The sequence below is a fragment of the Chlorocebus sabaeus genome, chromosome 17 (genome assembly GCF_047675955.1).
Source record: "Chlorocebus sabaeus isolate Y175 chromosome 17, mChlSab1.0.hap1, whole genome shotgun sequence".
NCBI lineage: Eukaryota > Metazoa > Chordata > Mammalia > Primates > Cercopithecidae > Chlorocebus > Chlorocebus sabaeus.
Genome location: NC_132920.1, coordinates 35,693,248 through 35,716,551, shown reverse-complemented (window position 1 = coordinate 35,716,551; position 23,304 = coordinate 35,693,248). Strand labels below are relative to the sequence as shown.

Sequence of the window (23,304 nt, the reverse complement as noted above, 5' to 3'; positions counted from 1 at the left end):
CTTTGCCCCAGTACTTGATCCATAATCATATATATATTTTTTGAGATGGAGTCTTGCTCTGCCACCCAGGCTAGAGTGCAGTGGCATGATCTTGGTTCACTGCAACCTCTTCCTCCGGGTTCAAGTAATTCTCCTGCCTCAGCTTCCCGAGTAGCTGAGGCTGAAGATTACAGGCACCCACCACCATGCCCGTCTAATTTTTGTATTTTTAGTAGAGACGGGGTTTCACTATGTTGGCCAGGCTGGTCTCGAACACCTGACTTCAAGTGATCTTCCCACTTCGGCCTCCCAAAGTGCTGGGATTACAGGTGTGAGCCACTATGCCCAGCCCATAATCATATTTTTGAGGTGATGTTTTAGCCATGCAACTACCACTTGAAAATCCTTCCAAAATGCTCTACCTTGAACTTTTTATAGCCCTCATTGAGGCACCTTTTGTATAATGCCTTCTTTTTCTCTACCTGGTTCCTCTTTCCACTAACTATAGCCGCCACTTCAATGTGTCTTATTTATATTAATATTTACTCTATATTTGTAGTTTATTCTTAGGTAAAACTAATTCTGTTTCTATGAGATACTTCTTAAAATTCAGATAGAGCATAGAAAAAGCTATCTCTTCCATATCCAAATAATCTCTAATTACTTTTTTTTTTTTTTGTAACAGGATCTCACTCTGTCGCCCAGGCTGGAGTGCAGTGGCACAATCACGGCTCACTGCAACCTCAGCTTCCAGGGCTCAGATGATCCTTCCACTTCAGTCTCTGGAGTAGCTGGTACTACAGGTGTGCACCACCACACCCAGCTACTTTTTGTATTTTTTGTGGAGACAGGGTTTTGCCATGTTGCCCAGGCTGGTCTCCAACTCCTGGACTCAAGTGATCTGCCTGCCTCACCCTCCCAAAGTGCTGGGGTTGATTATAGCCACTGCGCCAGGCCATATCTGATTATTTTAAATCAGCATTTCAAAATTACAGTAGTTCTAAACTCAGAGAGGTGGATTGATATGTAATGTATGTTTTCAAAATTTAAGCTTCCTTAGGATAAATTCTGTATGTATTATGACAATGTAATGTTATATGAACCAGTTTATATACATTACATTTTAGCCTGGCTGACAAGGCAGTTGTGGGGACAGATGTCTCAAGTTTAATGGCAAAGAAAAATAGAAATTGTCTTTATATTTTTTAACGCAAACAGTTCTTTTCAGATTTAAACTGTTTGTTGTCTCATTAGTGGCTAGACCCTGCTCTGTGCACTTGGCCAAGGCACTTAACCCTCCTAAGCCTCAGTTTCCCCTCTGTAAATGGGGATGACAGTATCCACCTCATAAAGTTATGGAGAGCTAAATGAAATCCTGCACATGTAGGGCACAAGTGAGCCCGCGGTGTGTGAGCTTTTGTTGGTATTGTGACAGCTTGCCCTCTCTTCCATTTTACCCTCGGACCACAAGAAAAAGGAAATCCTATTTAACATGAGATCGATTTTTCAGATCTTTTCAGGCATAAAAGTTGTCAATAGGTTTTCATAAATTTCTAGGTATAAAAATTTTTCATGTGTTTTATGGAAATAGTTTAGCATATTTAGAAAGGAACATTATTTTTGTTCAAGGTGTTGGTTAGTATGTTGAAGAATTATGTGAAGTGCATTCTCTGTAATACGAGACTGCTGCATATGCATTATGTAGTACTACATATATATGTAGAGAACCCCTACATGCTATATATGTGTGTGTGTGTATATATATGTACTTATATGCATACCGTGTGTGTGCGTGTGTGTGTGTAGAAAACCCCTACATGCTAAGCATGTTTTCAGTGCATGCAGTGAATTTACTTCTTTTATTCAAGTTCCCACTTTCATAAAACATTGTAGCTAAATGTTGCTATAAGTATGGCTGTTGCAGAAAATATCTGCAAATAGCTCTTAGTGTTATCTGTATTTCATTCTCCAGAAAATTTCCAAGACAGACCTTCTCTTTGACTCTGATACTCTGATAGACTCTTGGGAAGAATGTTTTCTTTCTTTCCCTCCCCCACCCCCCGAGACAGGGTCTCACTCTGTCACCTAGGCTGGAGTACAGTGGCATAATCTGTAGCCTCAAACTCCTGGGCTCAAGGGATCCTCCCACCTCAAGCTCCCAGGTAGCTGAGGCTACAGGCATGCTCCACCCTGCCTGGCTAATTTTTTTCATTTTGTAGAAACAGGGTCTTACTAAGTTGTCCAGGCTGGTCTCAAACTCCTGGGCTCAAGCAGTCCTCCAGCCTCAGCCTCCCAAAGTGCTTGGGATTACAAGTGTGAGCCACCACGCCTGGCCTAGAATGTCTTCATAGTAAGAAATTCGTAAGACATTTCCAGACAATCCATTTTTCTTTCTCCTCATTGGGACAATATCTTCCCTTTGTATTGTTTTAAATACTGAGACTGATCTTTTTTGTTTTAGGTAAAGTGTATATAGTTTTAACTTTTTTCCCTTCCTTTCCTTATGTTTCTGTCATGCATGAACTCCAAACAAAAACATAGGCTATTGGTAGGGCGAGGTGGCTCACACATGTAATCCCAGCACTTTGGGACGCCGAGGCAGGAGGATCACTTGAGGTCAGGAGTTCAAGACCAGCCTGGCCAACATGGTGAAACTCCGTCTCTACTAAAAATACAAAAATTAGCTGGGCATGGGGGCACATGCTTGTAATCCCAGCTCCCCGGGAGGCTGAGGCAGGAGAATCACTTGAACCCAGGAGGCGGAGGTTGCAGTGAGCTGAGATCGTACCACTGCACGATGCCTGGGGTGACAGAGTGAAACTCTTGTCTCAAAAAAAAAAAAAAAAAAAAAACCGGCTACCAAGAGCCATAGTGTCTAGTTATGAGGCAGTATGAGTCAAAAAAAAAAAACTGATATTCTGGGGACACACAGGGTCTGAATTTAAACCCTGGCTCTACCACTGCCTCTTTGTGTGACTTCTCAGGAAGCACTTATCTCTGAGCCTCTGTTTCTTTATCTATAAAAATGGAGCAGTTGATAAGAGCTTGTAGTCCAAGTGCCTCTTATATGCACATTAAGGCTTAATGGTCATTAAAAGTCATTATTTGTATCTCTGATCTCTGGAGGAAACTTAATTCAAGGGCATTAACACTGAATTCCTTTTGTTACTGTAGTCTAGATTATTTTTTGGTTGGGTCCTGGGATTCCTCTTGTGGTGTTTTGTTTTTCAGTCAGATGAGTTGAGTGCCCTGGTTCCTTCTTTACCCAGGCTGACAACTTTCTGTGTAATATGGAAGTCACGATAGGTGCCGCCAGAATATCTTGCCGTGGGCTTTCACCTCTGCAAGATCATGTGCGCCACATGTATCTTGGCTGAATCGCTTCATTTTAACCTGGGAGAGAGTGTAGAAATAATATTTTTCTTTAGTCTTCTTTCATCCCATCAATAATAGGACACTTGGTGCCTCTCTTCATTCAACCCCACACTCCCCACCCACCTTCCTCTAAGGCAGATTTTCTTATCTTCAGCACTGTTGACACTTGGGGCTTGCTAATTCATGGTCATAGGGGGCTGTCTTGTACATTATAGAATATCCAGCACCAGTAGCACCCCCATAGTTGTGACAACCCATAATATTTCTGGACATTGCCAAAGGTTTCCTGGAGGGAAGAGGAGTTAAAATCACCCTGGTTGAGATCCACTGGTCTAAGGCAAATGCCAGATCATTTGTTGCATTTGCAACTGCTTAGCACAAGACTCCAAATATAACATGCTGTCAGTAAACATGTGCTTAGCAAGGACTCACCTACCTACCTGGGTAGTTAAGGATTTTTTTTTTTAATTTATCAGATGGCAGAAACAAGATAGTAGATATATACATCTAAGATCTCAAAGTAGAAAATTAGGCATCACTTCTTAAAATTGGTCATTGGTAATTATGTCCTTTTTTATGTCTTTGCGGAAGATACCCTTTGCCCAGCTCCTCATTCGCAGCAGCTCTCGTATCTCTATTCCTCTTTCTGGCTCCAGCTTCCATTTTCTGTGTAACAGTGGAGGTGAGTGAGTAAGCATTTTTATTCCTGGAAAATTCAGGCAAAGGGTAAATAAAGTGGTGCAAGCAACAAAATTTGAGTGTTCCCACTCTAGTCCCTTTGCCCCAGAGAAAACTGGAGGTATTAGATAACTCGGTTTTGACATCTTTCAACCTGTACCCTGAAAGCTTGAGTTTACTAAGTTTTTTGTAATACCGTTTCATATATTAAAGAACAGCTTGACTTGCAACAAATGGGAACAGAATATATTCCGGTGAACACTTGACTAATATGCTAGGCCTTGTTCTAAACACTGGGAAACAGTCGAACCAGACAGAGCTCTGCTGCAGCTCCCATTCTAGTAAATATCTGCTTCCGGAATACATTTAATTTGCTGGAGATCTTACATGATCCCAAAAAAGCAAATTTGTATGTCCTCAGTTATTTTTTTCAGTAAGTTTTGGCTAAAAGGTATAGAATCCTACACTCTAATAGCTACAAGCCATAAGAATATGTCTCTAGAGGAGGTGTCAGAACTTGCTAGGGCAGCTGTTTTTGAGTATATCATTATGTTATTTGTGTTTCTTCATGTGCTTTTACAAAACTAAAATAGTGTGAAAACTTTTCTCTCCTGATGTGTGAGCCTTTCCCCTTCACTTACGTGACTGGAAGTGATACTACTAGAAGGTGACAGCACTTTAAAGTTAAAAGCTTATTAAAACATCCTTCCAACGAGTACCACTCTAACAATTACAGTGACTGTGTCTTCTCTGTCCTTTCTGCTGATAAAACTTAGGGGGAAATTCCTGGCAGCTAAATCATGGCCATTTTATTAAAAAAAAAAACAAAAAAAACCACTAGATATAAAATCAAGTAGAGAAAAAGGCAGTGACGTTTAAAATCCCATGAATCAAGCTGCCCCAAGGAGTACAGGTATTGCATTACGTGTGAATGTGAAGGAAAAAAGAAAACTAAACTAGCCTGGTTTCTAAGAAAACGGAAGCAGTGAAGATACTTCACACTGTATCTTCTGGTCAACATCTGGTTTGTCTTCAGGGTCTCTGACAGATGTAGCTTGCAAATGATAGCTCTGTTGATGCCTCAAAATACTGAAGGAAGTGCCTGGAAATACACCAATTCTTTTAAAGTTTTATTTTTTACTCTCCATTTCAGATATGGTTTTGGAGAGGCAGGGAAGCCTAAATTTGGCATTGAACCTAATGCTGAGCTTATATATGAAGTTACACTTAAGAGCTTCGAAAAGGTGAGAAAATACCAACTTCCTTAAAATCATGGTAGATTTCTTCTCCATCCACTTCCTATAAATCAGTATCTTATTTAGTAGGTGGTATAGATAGATGGTGTTTATTCATTATCAAGTTTGTCTCTTGCCTCCAACACTACTGCTGAAGAATAGGACAACTGACATAGCACAGCTGATATACAACGAAGGAGCTCCGTGTTCTTATTTTGTTCCTATGTGTCAGCTTTTTTTTTTTTTTTTTTTAAACTTTTTTGGGTAGAATCCAAGACTTGTTCCCTTATTTGTTCCTAGACTTGTTCTTTTTGTACTTTTTTTTTCCTGGGTTGAGGACAGAAAGGTTCACATTCTGCCAAGTGGCTCCTTGGGGGAGTGGGGTGCAGCTTTTCAGAGCTGAACGGATTGTACCCTTCACAGGAGTCACGAAGAGGCCTGCACTGTGGCTCCAAGTTGTTATCCCAACTGCAAGTCCTCGAAGGCCTCTAGGCTGTGTGACCAGGGATACAAGAAACCGGCTAACCCGAAGCCTTTTTTTTTTTTTCATACTTCTCCAAGTAGAGATGAGAGAGAATTTGTCAGTTGCCTTGGATTCCAGAAACAGTATGACTCCTTGAACATATTTCCATCTCAGTTTCACTCTGGAGGCTCCCAGCAGCAGCTGAACTGGACACACACAGCATATACCTGAGCTAGGTATGCTGTCGTCTTCAGCCACATGCCCCTGGCATTTCCAAAGCCCTGCCCTTTGTGGAGCTTCTCAAGGACTGCATTTGTGTTCCTTTTTTATTCCTGCACAGTGCTACCTCCACTTTTGTACATTAAGGATTTTTTTGTTGTTTTTTTTTTCCTTTTTTTTTCAAGACAGGGTCTCACTCTGTCACCCAGGCTGGAATACAGTGAGCACAATCATAGCTCACTCCAGCCTCGACTTCCTGGGCTCAAGCAATCCTCCGACTTCAGCCTCCCAAGTAGCTGGGACTACAGGCACACGCCACCACGCCCAGCTAATTTTGTTTATTTTTTGTAGACATGGGGTCTCACTGTTTTGCCCAGGCTGGTCTCAAACTCCTGGGCTCGAGCCATCCTCCTGCCTTGGCCTCCGAAAGTGCTGGGATTACAGGTGTGAGCCACTGTGCCTGGCCACATTAAGCACATTAATATAAATAGAAACATGACCATTTATATTTTGTTAGATTCAGAAAGGAAATCATTGTCCTGTGGGCCTGTACCTTTGGGTTAAGAAAGTGAGGGGAGGCCTGCTTTGGGATTTACCCCCAACAGTGACATTCCTAATCATACCCCTTCCATTTCATGTTCCCCTAGACAGATATATGCTCTGGTTATGACCACTGATTGTCATGTAACCTCTTCTGAAAACCTGCTAGCTCAGCACTGATGCCCCAATGCTGTCGTGTTTTTTTTATTGTTAAAGAGAGAGAAGATAATCTTTAGCATGTGGTTATTTAGACCTCTGGCTTTACTATTTCCATTTTTATAAAGCAGCCTCTTGCCCCTTCCCTCTCATCGCCCAGTGGACGTTGCTTATTTAGGAGCACTCTCCCAGTGACACCACAGCAAGCCTGTGCTCTGTCATCACTCCAAGAGTATATTCATGCACTGCTGCTTGGTATATGTGAAATCACATGAAGGTATGTGATGTTGTTCGGGGCAATGTGATTTAATCCTTTGCCTTGTTAAGAATAGACTAGGCCTGGCCAGGTGCTGTGGCTCATGCCTGTAAGCCCAGCACTTTGGGAGGCCGAGGTGGGTGGATCACCTGAGGTCAGGAGTTTGAGACCAGCCTGGCTAACAGGCTGCATAGATGGGTGAAACCCCATCTATGCTAAAAATACAAAAATTAGCTGAACGTGGTGGCAGGTGCCTGTAATCCCAACTATTTGGGATGCTGAGGCAGGCGAATCGCTTGAGGTTATTGTGAGCTGAGATTGTGCCACTGTACTCCAGCCTGGGAGACAGAGCAAGACTCTGTCTCCAGAAAAAAAAAAAAAAAAAAAAGAATATGCTTATATTCCAGGCATGGTGGCTCACACCTATAATCCCAGTACTTTGGGAGGCCAAGGCAGGAATACTTGAGCCCAGGAGTTCAAAACCAGCTTGGGCAACATAGTGAGACCCCCTCTCTACAAAAAAAATTAAAATTTTCCTGGGTGTGGTATCACGTTTCTGTAGTCCCAACTACTCAGGAGGCCAAGATAGGAGGATGGCTTGAGCCCAGGAGTTTGAGACCAGCCTGAGCAACATAGTAAGGCCCTGTCTCTACAAAAAAAAAAAAAAAAAAAAAAAAAATTAGCTGGACATGGTGACACACGCCTGTGGTCCCAACTACTCGGGAGACTGAGGCAGGAGGATTGATTGCTTGAGCCTGGGAAGTCGAGGCTACAGTGAGCCATGATCGTGCCACTGCACTGCAGCCTGGACGACAGAGCAAGATCGTGTCTCAGAAAAAGAAAAAATAAAAGAGTATACTAATATTCCATAAAGACTGAAGTCAACCTAAGAAATACAAAGAGACTTATTAACTAGGTGTTGTTTTTGTTTTTTTGGGTGCTAAAACCTGGAATTGAACCATAACTAGGTTTTTGAATAATTGAGCTACATTATTAGGAAGCAGAATTATATGAGTTGCCAGCAAGACAAGTAACCCTTTCATTATTCACTTTTAAAAAGTAGAGGATAGTCACTGGCATGGTGGCTCATGCCTGTAATCCCAGCACTTTAGGAGGCTGAGGTGGGCAGATCACCTGAGGTTGGGAGTTTGAGACCAGCCTGACCAACATGGAGAAACCTCGTCTCGACTAAAAATACAAAAAATTAGTGGGGCGTGGTGGCACATGCCTGTAATCCCAGCTACTCCGGAGGCTGAGGTGGGAGAATCACTTGAACCTGGGAGGCGGAGGTTGCGGTGACCTGAGATCACGCCATTGCAGTCCAGCCTGTGCAACAAGAGTGAAACTCCATCTCAAAAAATAATAATAGTAATAATAATAATATAATAAAAGTAGAGGATAACAGGGGCTGTGACACCAGGAACACACACTCCTTATCTTTTGAATAGAGAGAATTTTAGTTACCCATTTAAACTTCATAATTTATATGCAGTAAATAGCACTGACCACACCCACTGTCACTTTTCCTAAAGGCTCCCAGATTGTTCTCTTGACTCTTACGATCCTTCTAAATCCAGCTTTTAAATGGCAAGTGCAGTTATTTCTGGATTTGTATCTGTAATGGTGGAAGTAATAATACACACAGTACAAGCTAGCAGATGATAATGAAATCATTTATTTATGGCTCTAAAGTGATATTTTGGCATGAGCTTTAACTCCCAGTTATGTTTTGCTTGAAGTCCCCCAGTATACATCTGCAAGTTGATACAATTTAGCAGTATTATTAGTATATCTGGTTGTTTTAGAGTGATGAGACAACCTGACCCAGAATTTTGAAAATTCTGCATGAATATACAAACTACAACTTGACTACAGTCATGTTCCCATTTTAGAGTTGAAAAACTGAGGCTTGAGAGAAACAGCCTAGTGGAGAGGCTTGCAAGAGGGAGGAGATAAGGCATGACCTTAACTTTGTGTCTTCACCTTATATTTCTAAAGATTCACTTTGTAGCAGTGCTTACCAGAGTGTGTTCCTTGCTGTGTTTTTGCGGCTCCTCCCTCTTGAGCAACATTGTTCAAGCTGCAGCTTGGTCATAATGGAAAGTGAGTTCTTAAAACAGTGTAAAGAAGCACTGGCCTAGCAGTAAATTGGCACTGACACACAATTTCAACAGCCAGAGTGTTTTCAGTTTGGAGTATCTTCTAGAATTAGCTGCTCTTTGTTCTAATAGGGGCTCAACTGATGCTTTTCTCTCTGTTCATCTAACCATTGTCACAAATTTACACACAGGCCAAAGAATCCTGGGAGATGGATACCAAAGAAAAATTGGAGCAGGCTGCCATTGTCAAAGAGAAGGGAACCGTATACTTCAAGGTGTGTGAGTCCCTGTACAATCCTTTCCATCTCAAAGAATTTACTCAAGTGTCAGTGAATTGTGCTGATATTCCCTTCTCTGAATTTTATCAACACTCTGCTTGGTAAGAATAAGCTGGAATTTTTACAGATCTGTCATTTTCAATATGAAAAATGGTGAGAAAAGAATAATGTGGGGAAAAAAAAGGTACACATTCCTCTTTTACACATTCTGCTCTAGATTGTAACCTTCCACACAGGCAGACCAGGTCTGGCATCCCCACCCACCACAGTATCACTTACTCCTAAAGCATCTTGCTTGGTACATACTTGGCACTCAACAAGTGTTTTTGGAATGAAAAAAGAATGAATAGAATAATTAACAAAGAATGGAATTCATAGGGGTAAGTTTCTCATCATTTTTCTTCCTTTTTTTTTGTATGAGAGACAGGGCCTCCTTTTCTTTCCCAGGCTGGTCTCAAACTTCTAGCCTCAAGCAGTCCTCCCGCCTCAGCTTCCCAAAGTGCCGAGATTACAGGCGTGAGCCACTGCACCCAGCCCATCTTCCTTTATACTGTCTTGATGAAGTCACTAGAGCATATGACAAAGGGAAAGAGAACATATACAGATTTCAAAAAGAACTGACAGGAGAGTATTGACTGCTTCTCACAGCCAAGATGATTCGTGCACACTTGCTTTTGTGAGGAATCTCCAGATATTCCTGAATGATATTCATCGTAGATTGCTTCTCAAAAACCCTTCTTGGAGCATCTGGAGTGTGATATTTTCTCACTTAGATCTTAAACCTCTAGATGTAAGAAGAAAAGAAACCGCACTTCATTCTGTTGTAATCAGTGTTCTACCCATTGCTTCCCCACCCCAAATATATGCCTTCTCCATGGCAAGCAGAAAGGGCTTAGTGATGAGAATTAGAGGGAGAATGGGAGTTTTGTCAAGGTTTCTTTCGTTTTCTGCCACTGCAATACATGCAGTGTTTTTCAGCAGTATAAAGCAGTGAGGCATAAGTGTACTTTAACAAGTCTTTATGGGGCATCTGCTATAAGCCATGCTATTATTAAGTTACAACCTTGTCAGGAGGGAGGGGTGGCAATGTTAATCCAAATGAAACAACTAGAGAATTATGTAAGAATATATAATCAACCCAAAATTAACACAGCCAGAGGGCACCATGTGTTTTCAGAATTTGAGCCAAGACAATATTGGGTCGTGAAATCAGTTTTGTGGAAGTGTGTTGCAATATAAGGATCAGTTTTGTTGCATAAAACTTTACGTGTGTATGAGTAAGTACTGGATTGCACATTTCTTACTGTAGGTCGTATTCAAACAAATTTAAAATCATGGGTTTAGATAACATATTTATATATTTATACTTATTTTATCATTATTTACTATGTGTACTAAACTCTTTTATGGATCACCAGAAAGCATTGGGGTATGATAGAATAAGCTCGGAATTGGGGAAAATGGGCTTTATTTTAAAGTCATTTAAGGTCCAAAGAGGTTATATTTTCAAGTGAAAAATAGGGGAGTTAGATGTTCCTCAAGTTTCCTTCCAGCCTGAATTTCTGTGAGTTTCTAAACTCTCAAGAACAAGGGGGTTTTTTTGTTTTGTTTTTATTTTTTTATTTTTTTGAGACGGAGTCTCGCTCTGTAGCCCAGACTGGAGTGCAGTGGCGCGATCTCGGCTCGCTACAAGTTCCACCTCCCAGGTTCACACCATTCTCCCACCTCAGCCTCCCGAGTAGCTGGGACTACAGGCGCCTGCCACCATGCCTGGCTAATTTTTTGTATTTTTAGTAGAGATGGGGTTTCACCGTGTTGGCCAGGATGGTTTCCATCTCCTGACCTCACGATCTGCCCACTTCGGCCTCCCAAAGTGCTAGGATTACAGGCGTGAGCCACCGCACCCGGCCTGTTTTTAATTCTAATTGAGGTATATGGATACTTCTAAACTATTCAAGTAAGATTCCAAATGGGTTGTTTGTATATCCAAATACGTAATACACTAAAGTGAAAAATGTTTCTACAAAATTTCTTAAGATCATGGGTCCTTAACGGTATTTTCTATATTTCTGAAGTCCGTAAAAATCCTGAACTGTATTTTATATATTTTATATATTTCTTAATACTTCTAAGTAGAATATTAACAGTTTGGGAAGATTTGAGGCTTTTGGCCTTTGAGTAGAATCATATCGATTCAGTGTAGTAAAGCAGCTCAGCTATTCAGAGGCTCTAATTGGTTGCTATGATACAGAATTTTGGAGAACATTATTGGTAATGAAATGATGTTACGAAGCCATGTGTCATATAGCTGTGTTCTGAATATATACAGAGAGATGGCCAGAATTAGTAATCAGTAGCGGAAAGCAATGAGTAAGTGTCTGTACAGTTACTTAACTTTGTTGCTTATTAGCATCACAACTGCAAGAGTGATACTATTATGAACCTTCTTAAAATTACCAATCTTTGGATAAAAATTGGATCAGCAGTCACACATACGGAACAAATTATTTTTAGCATGGAATTTGATAGGCAAAATCTTTCAAAACATTAGTCCATTGGGGAAAAATTAATGAAAGGTTCAAAACCACTGACCTAAGATTTTTCTCCCAGAATGTCTCTGAACATTTTGTACCACTAAAAACTTCCCTGGAGGCACCTTTATAATTATAGGTAAAAGATCCCAGCAGTAGTCCTAGCTTTAGCTGTAAAACTTCAAAATGGTTAGTAGATAGTTTCCTGTACATATTCCCTTCCCAACTTTCGGGGAAGGTTTCCAGCTGCCATACTGCCCTCCTGGGCGTTGTCTTTCCGGGGTGTCTGACTTGGCATGTTATGCATTTGCACAGAGTCCAGATGTGTAGGTGAGAGCAGAGATGGGCTGAACTAAAAATCTATATTTCATGCCATCTGCATCTTGGAATTCTGTTTCCATGGATCTGTTGGTTTGGTTTATACCTAAATGGGTAAAGCCTCTCTCCTGAGTAGGGTTGAATTGTAGTCAGCTTTTAAGTGGGAATGATTTTGCCATTGAAGATGTAAAATCCTCATTTCAACCTCTGACTACCAAAGAGAAGAAGAATAGAGAACTCTATTTGGTTCTGAAAATAATTATTAAGTACAGGTAACAGCATAACATTAAGCCAGGCATTGTGCAAGCCAGTTAAACAGACACAGCTTTTGCCCTCATAGCTGACAGTGTTCTGCAGGACAGGGGCATTAACTCACACCTGGTCAGTGTTTGTTTTTTTTTTCTGACTTGGCAGCAGAGTGGCAAGAAGGCTGAGGACACTGAAGTGATGTGGGATTCTTGCGCCCCCTTGTGCTTCTCCTGGAAAGAAACATTTCTAAAACAAACTAGTTGAGGAGAATCATTCAACCTCTGAATTCTTCAGATAAATCGGGCTTTGCTATATTTTCACCACCCTTTCTTTTCCAAGATACCAGTAGTGTGATTTAGAAACAAGCCATTTATGACTCTAGAATTTGAGATTTTAAAAAATTCCTAAGAGGAGTCCACCCTCTTTTATCACTTCTTTTAGTGCAGAATTTTTCAACCTCAGTACTATCAACATTTGGAGTGGGATAATTCTCGGTTGTGTGGGGTGGTCTTGTGCATTGTAGAATATTTAGCAGCATTCCTGGCCTCTGCCCATTAGTTGCCAGTAGCATCCTACCCAGTTATGACAACTAAAAATGCCTCCAGACCTGCCAGGTGTTCCCGGGGGGGGGGGGGGGGGGCGGCAAAATCACCCCCTGGTTGAGAACTGCTTTAGTACCTCAGAAGCAGGGAGTACAAGACAGATTTTTCGCTCATTGGAAGTTCAAGTCTAAATAAAGTTACATGATATATATGCAAGAGCTTTCAAAGAATTTAAATGCCCTATAAATGTAAAGGAACTATTAAGAAGTCTAATACCTGTTTTTTTGTGTTTTGTTTTACCATAGCTTTCTACCATTCTGATTATTCAGAACTTACTGAAATGATAAGATCTAGGTTTTTGTCCTCCCTGGCTCTTCTTTTCTTTCCCTACACAATGTATTAGGAGATAATCAGAAAAGTTAATAGGTACATTAGAGATGGAGGAGGAGAGAGGATGAAGAAATGAGGCATGACAGGGGAAATGCCTGTCCTTCCCATCTCATCTCAATGAAACAGCACCTTTCATTCCCACCCACACGTTTTTGCTCCCAATGATAGCAAAAGGTTTTGTGGTTGGTATTGTTTCTAAAGAGAGACAGGGTCTTACTCTATCACCCAGGCTGGAGTGCAGTGGCACAAGCATAGCTAACTGCAGCTTCGAACTCCTGGACTCAAGAGATCCTCCTGCCTCAGCTTCCCAAAGTGCTGGGACTACAGACATGAGCCACCACACCACTTTAGAAAAAGTTTTGTTTCCATACTTACATTCCTTTGATTTCAATATTTACTCAACAAACCTTTATTAAAGACCTCTTGGTGCTAAACCCTGAATATTCCAAAAGGGAGAGGAGAATGCTGCCTGTCCTCAAAGACCAGCAAGAGAATAGGCAGTGACAGAAAGAAAATTTCGACCTGAAACTGGTGAGGACTTTATTCTTATTTTTTTGTAGCATCCAAAAAAGGAGGGGGTAGGCCTAAGGCTATGACAAAATGTAAGTATTGTCTTAGCTTGGGCTGCCACAGCAAAATACCTACACTGGGTGGCTTCAACAACAGGAATTTACTTCTGGAGACTGTAAGTCCAAGATCAAGGTGTTAGCAGGGTCAGTGCCTGGGGAGGGCCTCTCCTCTGGTTCCTTGTAGCTCCCTTCTTGCTGTGACCTCACGTGGCCTTTCCACGTGCACGTGAGTGGAGAGAGGGCAGAGGGCAGCCAGCACCATGTTTCTTCTTGTAAAGGCTCTAATCCCATCATGAGGCCCCACCCTCATGACCACATCTAACCTAATTCCCTCCCCAAAAGCTCCATCTGCAAATGTCACATTGGGGGTAAGGGCTTCAACATAGGAATTTGGGATAGGGGACACAATTTAGTCCATAGCAAATCTAATTTCCTCAAGAATTTCAGCATTTATAATAAAATGCCCTGGTTTCGTGTTCTTATGAATAACCTGTATCACACATTTCTGAGGCAAAGAGGGTGACAATCTTTGATTTTAGTGCCAGTCTCCCCTCTCCTAAGCGAGTGACTTGGGAAGAAGGATGTTCGAGGGATGTAGCCTGGCCCTCATTCACACCCAGGCCCTCCAGCTGGAACAGGTCTGCCCCATCTTCATCACCAGAAAATCTACACCGGGGCTTCCTTTCTACAGGCAGAGCTCGTTTCTTATGTCACCTGCTTTAAGTCCTGTGTCACAGGAGCATCCTTTTACACCTGCTCTATGGTTTTTCTCTTACTCAGAGTCCTTGGGGGAGGGTTGGAGTATTTGTGGGGAGAGACAACGCGGCGGTGAGATGTACACGCTGCTTTGACGGTGGTAAATCCTAGTAACATAGTCTTAACACTGTTGGTCAGGCATTGAATTTAATGTCCTAATAGGTCTGGCTGCTCCTCTGCCATCTGGCAAGATGTGTCCTCTGTGGTTTTGAGCTTATCGCCTCCTCAAAGGAGAGTCCCCAGTTGCACTCCTGTTTCTATTTGTGTGTTTACCAGCGATCCCCCAGTTCTTTCATTCATCTTAAATCTCAGTGAACACATTGTCTCAACCCTAGAGGGGTTTTGTTTTGTTTTGTTTTTGAGAAGGAGTCTCGCTCTGTCACCCAAGCTGGAGTGCAAGTGGCATGATCTCAGCTCAGTGCAACCTCTGCCTCCTGGGTTCAAGCAATTCTCGTGCCTCAGCCTCCTAAGTAGCTGGAATTACAGGCATGTGCCACCACACCTGGCTCATTTTTGTATTTTCAATAGAGAAGAGGTTTCACCATGTTGGCCAGGCTGGTCTCGAACTCCTGGCCTCAAGTGATCCGCCGGCCTTGGCCTCCCAAAGTGCTGGGATTACAGGTATTAGCCACCGCACCTGGCCCCCGGAGTTTCTTATATGAGCATGCATATATATATGTATATATAATTTATTGATGTGATTGTTAAAATTGTTAGAATTCTAATTCTAATCAGGTAAGAACAAAAATATGAGTAGGAGAAAGATTTTTCTCATATAGCTGAAAGACCTTTCTGATGTATATTGTTTTGTAGTTGAGATTTATGTTGTATGCTACTATCCAACTATTTGTATTCCCATTGCCTATAGATCAGGGGTCAGCAAACTACAGTTTGCTGGCCAAATCTAGTCTCTGCCTGTTTTTGTAAGTACAGTTTAACTGAAACACAGCTGCACCTATTGATTTACATACTATCTAGAGCAACTTTTGCACTACGAATGACAAGAGTTTAGTAGTTGCAACAGAGACTGGTTCAAATAAGATTGGCTGTGTTTGGAACTAGCGCTTGCCAGAATGTAGTATTTGCTGTGAAGTGCTGAAGAGAAAAGTAACTTCCTCTTCTTTTTTTTAGTGGCATGGTCTAAGACTGCTCACAGTACTTTTGAAAGACTAAAGAATAGGCCAGGAGCAGTGGCTCATGCCTGTAATCCCAGCACTTTGGGAGGCCAAGGCAGGCGGATCATGAGGTCAGGAGTTCGAGACCAGCCTGGCCAACATAGTGAAACCCTGTCTCTACTAAAAATACGAAAAACTTAGCTGGGCGTGGTGGCGGCCACCTGTAGTCTCAGCTACCCAGGAGGCTGAGGCAGGAGAATCGCTTGAACCCGGGAGGCGGAGGTTGCAGTGAGCTGAGATCACGCCATTGCACTCCAGCCCTGGAGACAGCCGAGACTCTGTCTCAAAAAAAAAAAAAAAAAACACCAAAGAATATTGGCATCAAAGAACGTAGCCCAGAAGCCTTGCTCTACTACACCAAAGGGTAGTACAACCGTAGTACTCTGGCTGTACTACACCAAAGGGACGGATGGAAATGCTGGAGAGAAGCACTAGACAGTGCTCAGGCACTGCCCCAAACCAGCTCGCAGGCCACCGAGGCCTCCAAGGGAGTGGGAAAGGCACCTGGAGAACCATCTCCAGAAGGAAAGAAAGAAACCAGCTGTACCAGGGTTTGCTGGAGGGGTTGCTTCCCTTTGAGGATTTGCTTTTCTTTTGTACGCCCTCAAGACCGAGTACAAGTAATGACACTTTTTTCTCCTAGGGAGGCAAATACATGCAGGCGGTGATTCAGTATGGGAAGATAGTGTCCTGGTTAGAGATGGAATATGGTTTATCAGAAAAGGAATCAAAAGCTTCTGAATCATTTCTGCTTGCTGCCTTTCTGAACCTGGCCATGTGCTACCTGAAGCTTAGAGAATACACCAAAGCTGTCGAATGCTGTGACAAGGTAACGCCGTGTCTCCTGTGAGATAGACTTGAGATATTCCAGATCTTTTCTCCATCTCTGTCTTTTGCTTCCTCTCAGCCAAAGATTGAAGGATTTTTCATTTTGCTTTGTTTATTTGAATGTTTGGGATTATTTGTTTCTCAGTATGAATTGGGAAATTCAGCAAGATTTTTATTATAGCCAGACTTTTATGATACCTAGACTGTTTGTCATAATGCATTCTCAAGAAAAGTTTTCATTAAAATTAAATAATTTTTATCCGTGACCTTCCTTATAACTGTAGTATGTATATCAGAGTAGATGTATAACTCCTCAGGTTCAGTTTAATAAGAACAGATTTAACTTAAGCTTTTCTGGACTTTAACAGACTGCAACTATTCATATAAAGCATATATGTAGGTCAATTTTTATTATAATCATTTATTCACTGATATGCATAAATAATTTGAAAGGTCCACAGAGCATCAGCAGCCTTTTCATTTTTACATTTGTCTTATTAATACTCTCTTTGGTCTTTGAGTGCTTACACACAGTAATAACAATGGTTTATCATCTGTATCGTTATGTGTCATTCTGATATACACCAGCTGATACTATTTTAGGTATCTGGTCTCAGGGTGAACAGTGTATGTTATACTGTGGGTAAAAGTAAAAACTAATCATTGGATGTATCTTAAAGGTAGACATAAAAGGAAAAGAAAAACAAGGCAACTATTTTGTACATTCTTTGTGAGATTATTTTTTAATTTTGTGGATCAGTGTTTCCTATCGCATCCTGTCTCCCAAGACCAGTTATTAATTTTATACATTTTTTTTTCATACATAGTGGAGAGAGAGAGAGAGTATGTGTGTGTTTTGTTTCTGTTTTAGAGACAAGGTGTTGCTATTTTGCCCAGGCTGGTGTGCAGTGGCTATTCATAGGCATGAACATAATGCACTACAGCCTCAAACTCTCAGGCCCAAGCTGTCCTCCCACCTCAGCCTCCTGAGTAGCTGGGACTACAAGTGCATGCCACTACACCCTGCTAATTTTTAAGTTTATTTTTGTAGAGATGGGGGTCTTCCAAAGAGCTGGGATTAAAGTGGTGAGGGACCACACCCAGCACAGCCTTGACTACATTATTTGTCTGTCTTCTATTGACAGAAGCAGTCATATAGCATCACTGTTAACCCTATTTTTGGCAATAGGAAGCCTGTTCTCCTTCTTATTTTCTTTTTTTTTTTTTTTCTTTTGGAGATGGAGTCTTTCTCTGTTACCCAGGCTGGAGTGCAATGGTGCAATCTTGGCTCACTGCAGCCTCCACCTCCCGAGTTCAAGCGGTTCTCCTGCCTCAGCCTCCCAAGTAGCTGGGACCACAGGTGTCCACCACCACGCCTGGCTAATTTTTGTATTTTTAGTAGAGACAGGGTTTCACCATGTTGGCCTGGCTGGTCTCAAACTCCTGACCTCAGGTGATTTGCCGCCTCAGCTTCCCAAAGTGCTGGGATTACAGGTGTGAGCCACCACACCCCAGCAATTTTCTTTTAGCTTTGTTGATTATATCATTCTCTTTAAAGAAGGTTTTAATGTTTATGTAGTCAAATTTATCTTCTCCTTTCTAGTTAGAAAAGACTTCCCCACACCAAGATATAAAAATAACTGAGGCCAGGCACAGTGGTTTACACCCGTGACCTGTAACCCCCGGACTTTCGGAGGCTAAGGCGAGAGGATTGCCCGAGCCCAGGAGGTAGAGGCTGCAGTGAGCTGCGATTGAGGCACTGCCCTCCAGCCTGTGCGACAGAGTGAGACTCTGCCTCAAAAAAATAATAATTAGATTTTAAATATCTTAAAATAAAAAACAATAGAAACATTTTACGGTTTTTTATATGTAAATATGATTGATCTAGAATTTATTTTTATGCTTACAATATGAGGTTAGAATTTAACTTTTTTTTTTTTTTTTGGAGACAGAGTTTTACTCTGTCACCCAGGCTGGAGTGCAGTGGCATGATCTCGGCCCACTCCAACCTCCGCCTCCCTGGTTCAAGCAATTCTGCCTTGGCCTCCCAACTAGCTGGGACTACAGTCACGTGCCACCATGCCTGGCTAATTTTTGTATCTTCAACAGAGACAAGATTTTGCCATGTTGGCCAGGCTGGTCTTGAACTCCTTACCTCAGGTGATCCACCTGTTTCAGCCTCCCAAAGTACTGGGATTACAGGCATGAGCTACTGCACTCAGCCTTAACTCTTATTTTCTACGTGGATAGCTGCTGTCCTGGCCCCATTTATTTTAAAGTTAACTCTCCACTGATTCACATTACCACCCTTGTCATTTTCAAACGTTTTTATATGCAGACACGTCTGTTTCTGAATGATTCGTTCTATTTCACTGAGTTGTTTGTCCACATACTAGTAACCACACTGTCTTAATTTCAGTAGTTTTAAAGTTTGTCTTTTTCTCTGGTAGGACAAGTACCTCTTAGTCTTTTCTTTTTTCCCATTTTTTTCAGCCATTCTTGGGCACTTACTTGTTCAATGAACTTTAAAATGAACTTCTCAAGAGCCCCTCTCAAATCTCCTTGGTATCTTTCTAGAAATTGCATTAAATGCAGAAAATAATTTGGGTAGTAAATTTTGATCAGTAGTATATAATTATCTTGAGCCCCATTTTTTAAATACACTTTTTCCATCTCCTTTGGCAAGAGAACTTTGGTAAGCTGTTTGCTGAATTTATTAAAATTCATCCTTTCTAAAATATAAACCATCTATTCCTAGGCCCTTGGACTGGACAGTGCCAATGAGAAAGGCTTGTATAGGAGGGGTGAAGCCCAGCTGCTCATGAACGAGTTTGAGTCAGCCAAGGGTGACTTTGAGAAAGTGCTGGAAGTAAACCCCCAGAATAAGGCTGCAAGACTGCAGATCTCCATGTGCCAGAAAAAGGCCAAGGAGCACAACGAGCGGGACCGCAGGATATACGCCAACATGTTTAAGAAGTTTGCAGAGCAGGATGCCAAGGTGTGTGCAGAGCCCGCTGACTGCAGGTGGATCAAGAGCCTGCCGTGCCCCTTTGATTTTAGGGGACAGGAACAGTTAAATAACCCAAGAGGCTCAAGAGTAGGAAAAACGATTTCCAGTCTGATCTGAGGCTGAGGATGCTTTGGATCCAAAGGTTGAGTAGGGCAGTTCTAGTCACCAAAGGCACACGTCATGAGAGATGAGAAAAGTAAATTCCCTTCAAATATATTAGATTGATTCAAAAGTAATTGTGGATTTTACCATTACTGTCAATGGTAAAAACAGCAATTTTGCACCAACTCCCCACCCCCAAGTTAGAGTCTCACTCTGTCACCCAGACTGGAGTGCAATGGTGCCATCATGGCTCACTGCAGCCTTGACTTCCCTGGTTCAAGTGATCCTCCCACCTCAGCCTCCTGAGTAGCTGGGACAAGCACACCACCACACCCGGCTAATTTTTTTTTATTTTTTGTAAAGATGGGGTTTCACTTTGTTGCCCAGGCTGGTCTCGAACCCCTGGCCTCAAGGAATCGTCCTACTTTGGTCTCCCAAAGTGCTGGGATTATAGACATAAGCCACCATGCCTGGCCCTTTTGTCATTTTTGAAAAATTGTAAACCCATCAGGATTTTTTTTTTTTTCAAGTAATACTTCCTCATTAAGACTCTGATTTTCCTAGGAAATGGGATGTTATAGGAGCCCCAACATCACGCCTGTTATCTTGAGGGTTGGCAGCCAGGCTGGCAAGTGTGGCAGGAGAGGTCTGTCTGGAGAGAGGGCGGCCTCCCTACAGCATAGTTGGCACTCTGGTCCCGTCCCTAGTCTCCAGGAATGCCCAGGCTTCATTATCTCACAGCTGTCCTGTGTGTCAGCCAAAGAAAGGTGAAGCTCCCACTCTAACTATTGGTAGCACAGCACTGACCTGCCCAGCTGGATAACCTAGAGAAGATTGTTGCAATACCCTTGTGTTTGGGACCTGATACACAGTCTGGAGGACCCAGGAATTATTTCACTTCTTTTTTCTCTGACCTTCTTGATTGCTTATTTCTTCCTTAGGAAGAGGCCAATAAAGCGATGGGCAAGAAGACTTCAGAAGGGGTCACTAATGAAAAAGGAACAGACAGTCCAGCAGTGGAAGAAGAGAAAGCTGAGGGCCACGTATGACGCCACGCCAAGGAGGGAAGAGTCCCAATGAACTCAGCCCCCTCCTCAATGGGCTTTCCCCCAACTCAGGACTGAACAGTGTTTAATGTAAAGTTTGTTATAGTCTATGTGATTCTGGAAGCAAATGGCAAAACCAGTAGCTTCCCAAAAACAGCCCCTCTGCTGCTGCCCGGAGGGTTCACTGAGGGGTGGCATGGGACCACTCCAGGTGGAACAAACAGAAATGACTGGTGTGGAGGGAGTGAGCCAGCAGCTTAAGTCCAGCTCATTTCAGTTTCTATCAACCTTCAGTATCTAATTCAGGGTCCCTTGAGATCATCCTAACAATGTGGGGCTGTTAGGTTTTACCTTTGAACTTTAATAGCACTGCAGAAACCTTTAAAAAAATGCGTCATGAATTTCTTCTTTCCTGCAGTTGGGTAGGGTAGGGGAAGGAGGATGAGCTTGTTTTTTTTAAATGACTGAAGTGCTATAAATGTCATCTGTTGCATTTTTAACCAACAGAACCCACAGTAGAGGGGTTTCATGTCTCCCCAGTTCCACGGCAGTGTCACAGACGTGAAAGCCAGAACCTCAGAGGCCACTTGCTTGCTGACTTAGCCACCTCCCAAAGTCCCCTCCTCAGCCAGCCTCCTTGTGAGAGTGGGTTTCTCCCGCACGCAGCCTGTCCCTGGGGGAGTAATTCCGTCATTCCTAAAACACCTTCAGCAATGATAATGAGCAGATGAGAGTTTCTGGATTACCTTTTCCTATTTTCGATGAAGTTCTGAGATACTGAAATAAGAGCAGTCAGAATTGTGCTTTTTCTCCCTCCTCTATTCCTTTAGGAAATCATATTCAATACACAGTACTTCCTCCCAGCATTGCTACTGTTCAGCTGCTGCTTTCATTCTAATCCTTGCTATTAAGAATTTAAGACTTGTTCTTACAATATTTTTGACCTGGAGTGGATCTATTTACATAGCCATTTAGGATCCATGCAGCTTTTTTTGTCTTTTTAAGATTATTGGCTCATAAGCATATGTATACTGGTTTATGGAATTTTATTTACACTCCTCTATCATGCAAAAAAAATTTTGACTTTTTAGTACTAAGCTTAGTTTTTAAAAAACAGAATCTATAGGGTTGACAAATAAGTAGTTGCTCTTCTCTGGTAGGGGTTTCACCCTCAGGTTTGACACACAGTTGCTCGCTTTTCCTGCCCTGTCAAGCTTCTCCGTTCTGGTGTGAGTTGTGAAAGAGCTGAAGACAGCTTCCCGGGCCGGGACCCAGCCAGCAGCCTCAATCTCCAGTACTTGAGCTGAGCATTGAACTAGGGCAAGGCTTAAAATCAATGTGTACATGTAGTTGAATTTTAGTCCTTACGGGTAAACAGATTGAGCATGGCTCTCTATTCCGTCAGCCTAAGAAATACTCATGGGAATGCATTTGGCAACCCAAGGAACCATTTGCTTAAACCTGGAACATCTCACTTTTTTAAATCCTAAAAAACACTGGCAGTTATATTTTAAATTAGTTTTTATTTTTATGGTGGTTTTATCAAAAGACTTTTATTATTAGATTAGGACCCCCTTAAAACCTAAACATCAAGTTATTACCTTTTATAATACTTTTCTTCTCCACGGAATGAATGGAATCAATTTGTGAGTTTTTTCCTTAAATCCCTCTAATTTCTCATTTATGCTTTTGTCTTTTTTATGAAATATTTCTTTTAAAAGCCCCAGTCTCACCTACGAAATATGAAGAGCAAACGTTGATTTTGCTTACTTGTTAAACTGTTTGGAAAGCTCTGTAGAGGATGGTTCCAGTGAGGCCAAGATTGAAATTTGATACTAAAAAGGCCACCTAGCTTTTTGCAGATAACAAACAAGAAAGCCATTCCAAGACTCAGATGGTGCCAGCTGTCTCTCACGTGTGTATTATGCTTCACCAGGGGGAACTGGCAAGAGTGTGTGTGGGGAGGGAAAGGGTGTGTGAGTGGTTCTGAGCAAGTAACTACAGGGTGCCCATGACCACTCAGGAAGACACTTCACGTATCTGGTATCAAATTCAGTCATCTTAAACAATTGATGTAGAAGCCCACAGACATCTTCCAACCTTTTAGGCTGCGTATGGATTGCCACGTCAGCATATGATGAATTAAAGACTTTTTTTTTTTAAATCATTTAGATGCACTTTTTTGTGTGTTCTTTAAATAAATCCAAAAAAACAAATGTGACTTCCCATTGTTTTTGGTTTTGCTTAAGTGATTTTCAGGGAAAGCTATATTGGTTAAAAAACCATGGTGGGGGCCAACTTGAAGAAATTAGACATCAGAGAGGTCAGGCTCGGTGGCTCATGCTTGTAATCCCAGCACTTTGGGAGGCTGAGGCAGGTGCATCACCTGAGGTCAGGAGTTCGAGACCAGCCTGGCCAATGTGGTAAAACCCCATCTCTACTAAAAATACAAAAATTAGCCAAGTCTGGTGGTGCACACCTGTAATCCCAGCTACTTGGGAGGCTGAGGC

The 23,304-nt window shown here is 42.0% G+C and overlaps 1 protein-coding gene across 3 annotated transcripts in view; it reads left to right on the top strand.

Annotated features, from left to right (window-relative positions):
* The window catches only part of FKBP5 (FKBP prolyl isomerase 5), a 138,474-nt gene extending 115,459 nt beyond the window's left edge, over positions 1 to 23,015 (top strand). For all 3 annotated transcript variants that reach the window (XM_073005931.1, XM_007972831.3, XM_038006008.2), the window contains exons 7-11: positions 5,186 to 5,276; positions 9,192 to 9,275; positions 16,452 to 16,637; positions 19,395 to 19,634; positions 20,690 to 23,015. In XM_073005931.1, the coding sequence (XP_072862032.1) occupies positions 5,186 to 5,276; positions 9,192 to 9,275; positions 16,452 to 16,637; positions 19,395 to 19,634; positions 20,690 to 20,797 (709 nt within the window). In that variant the 3' untranslated portion in view covers positions 20,798 to 23,015. The remainder of the gene's footprint in view (positions 1 to 5,185; positions 5,277 to 9,191; positions 9,276 to 16,451; positions 16,638 to 19,394; positions 19,635 to 20,689) is intronic.
* Positions 23,016 to 23,304: the final 289 nt, after the last annotated feature.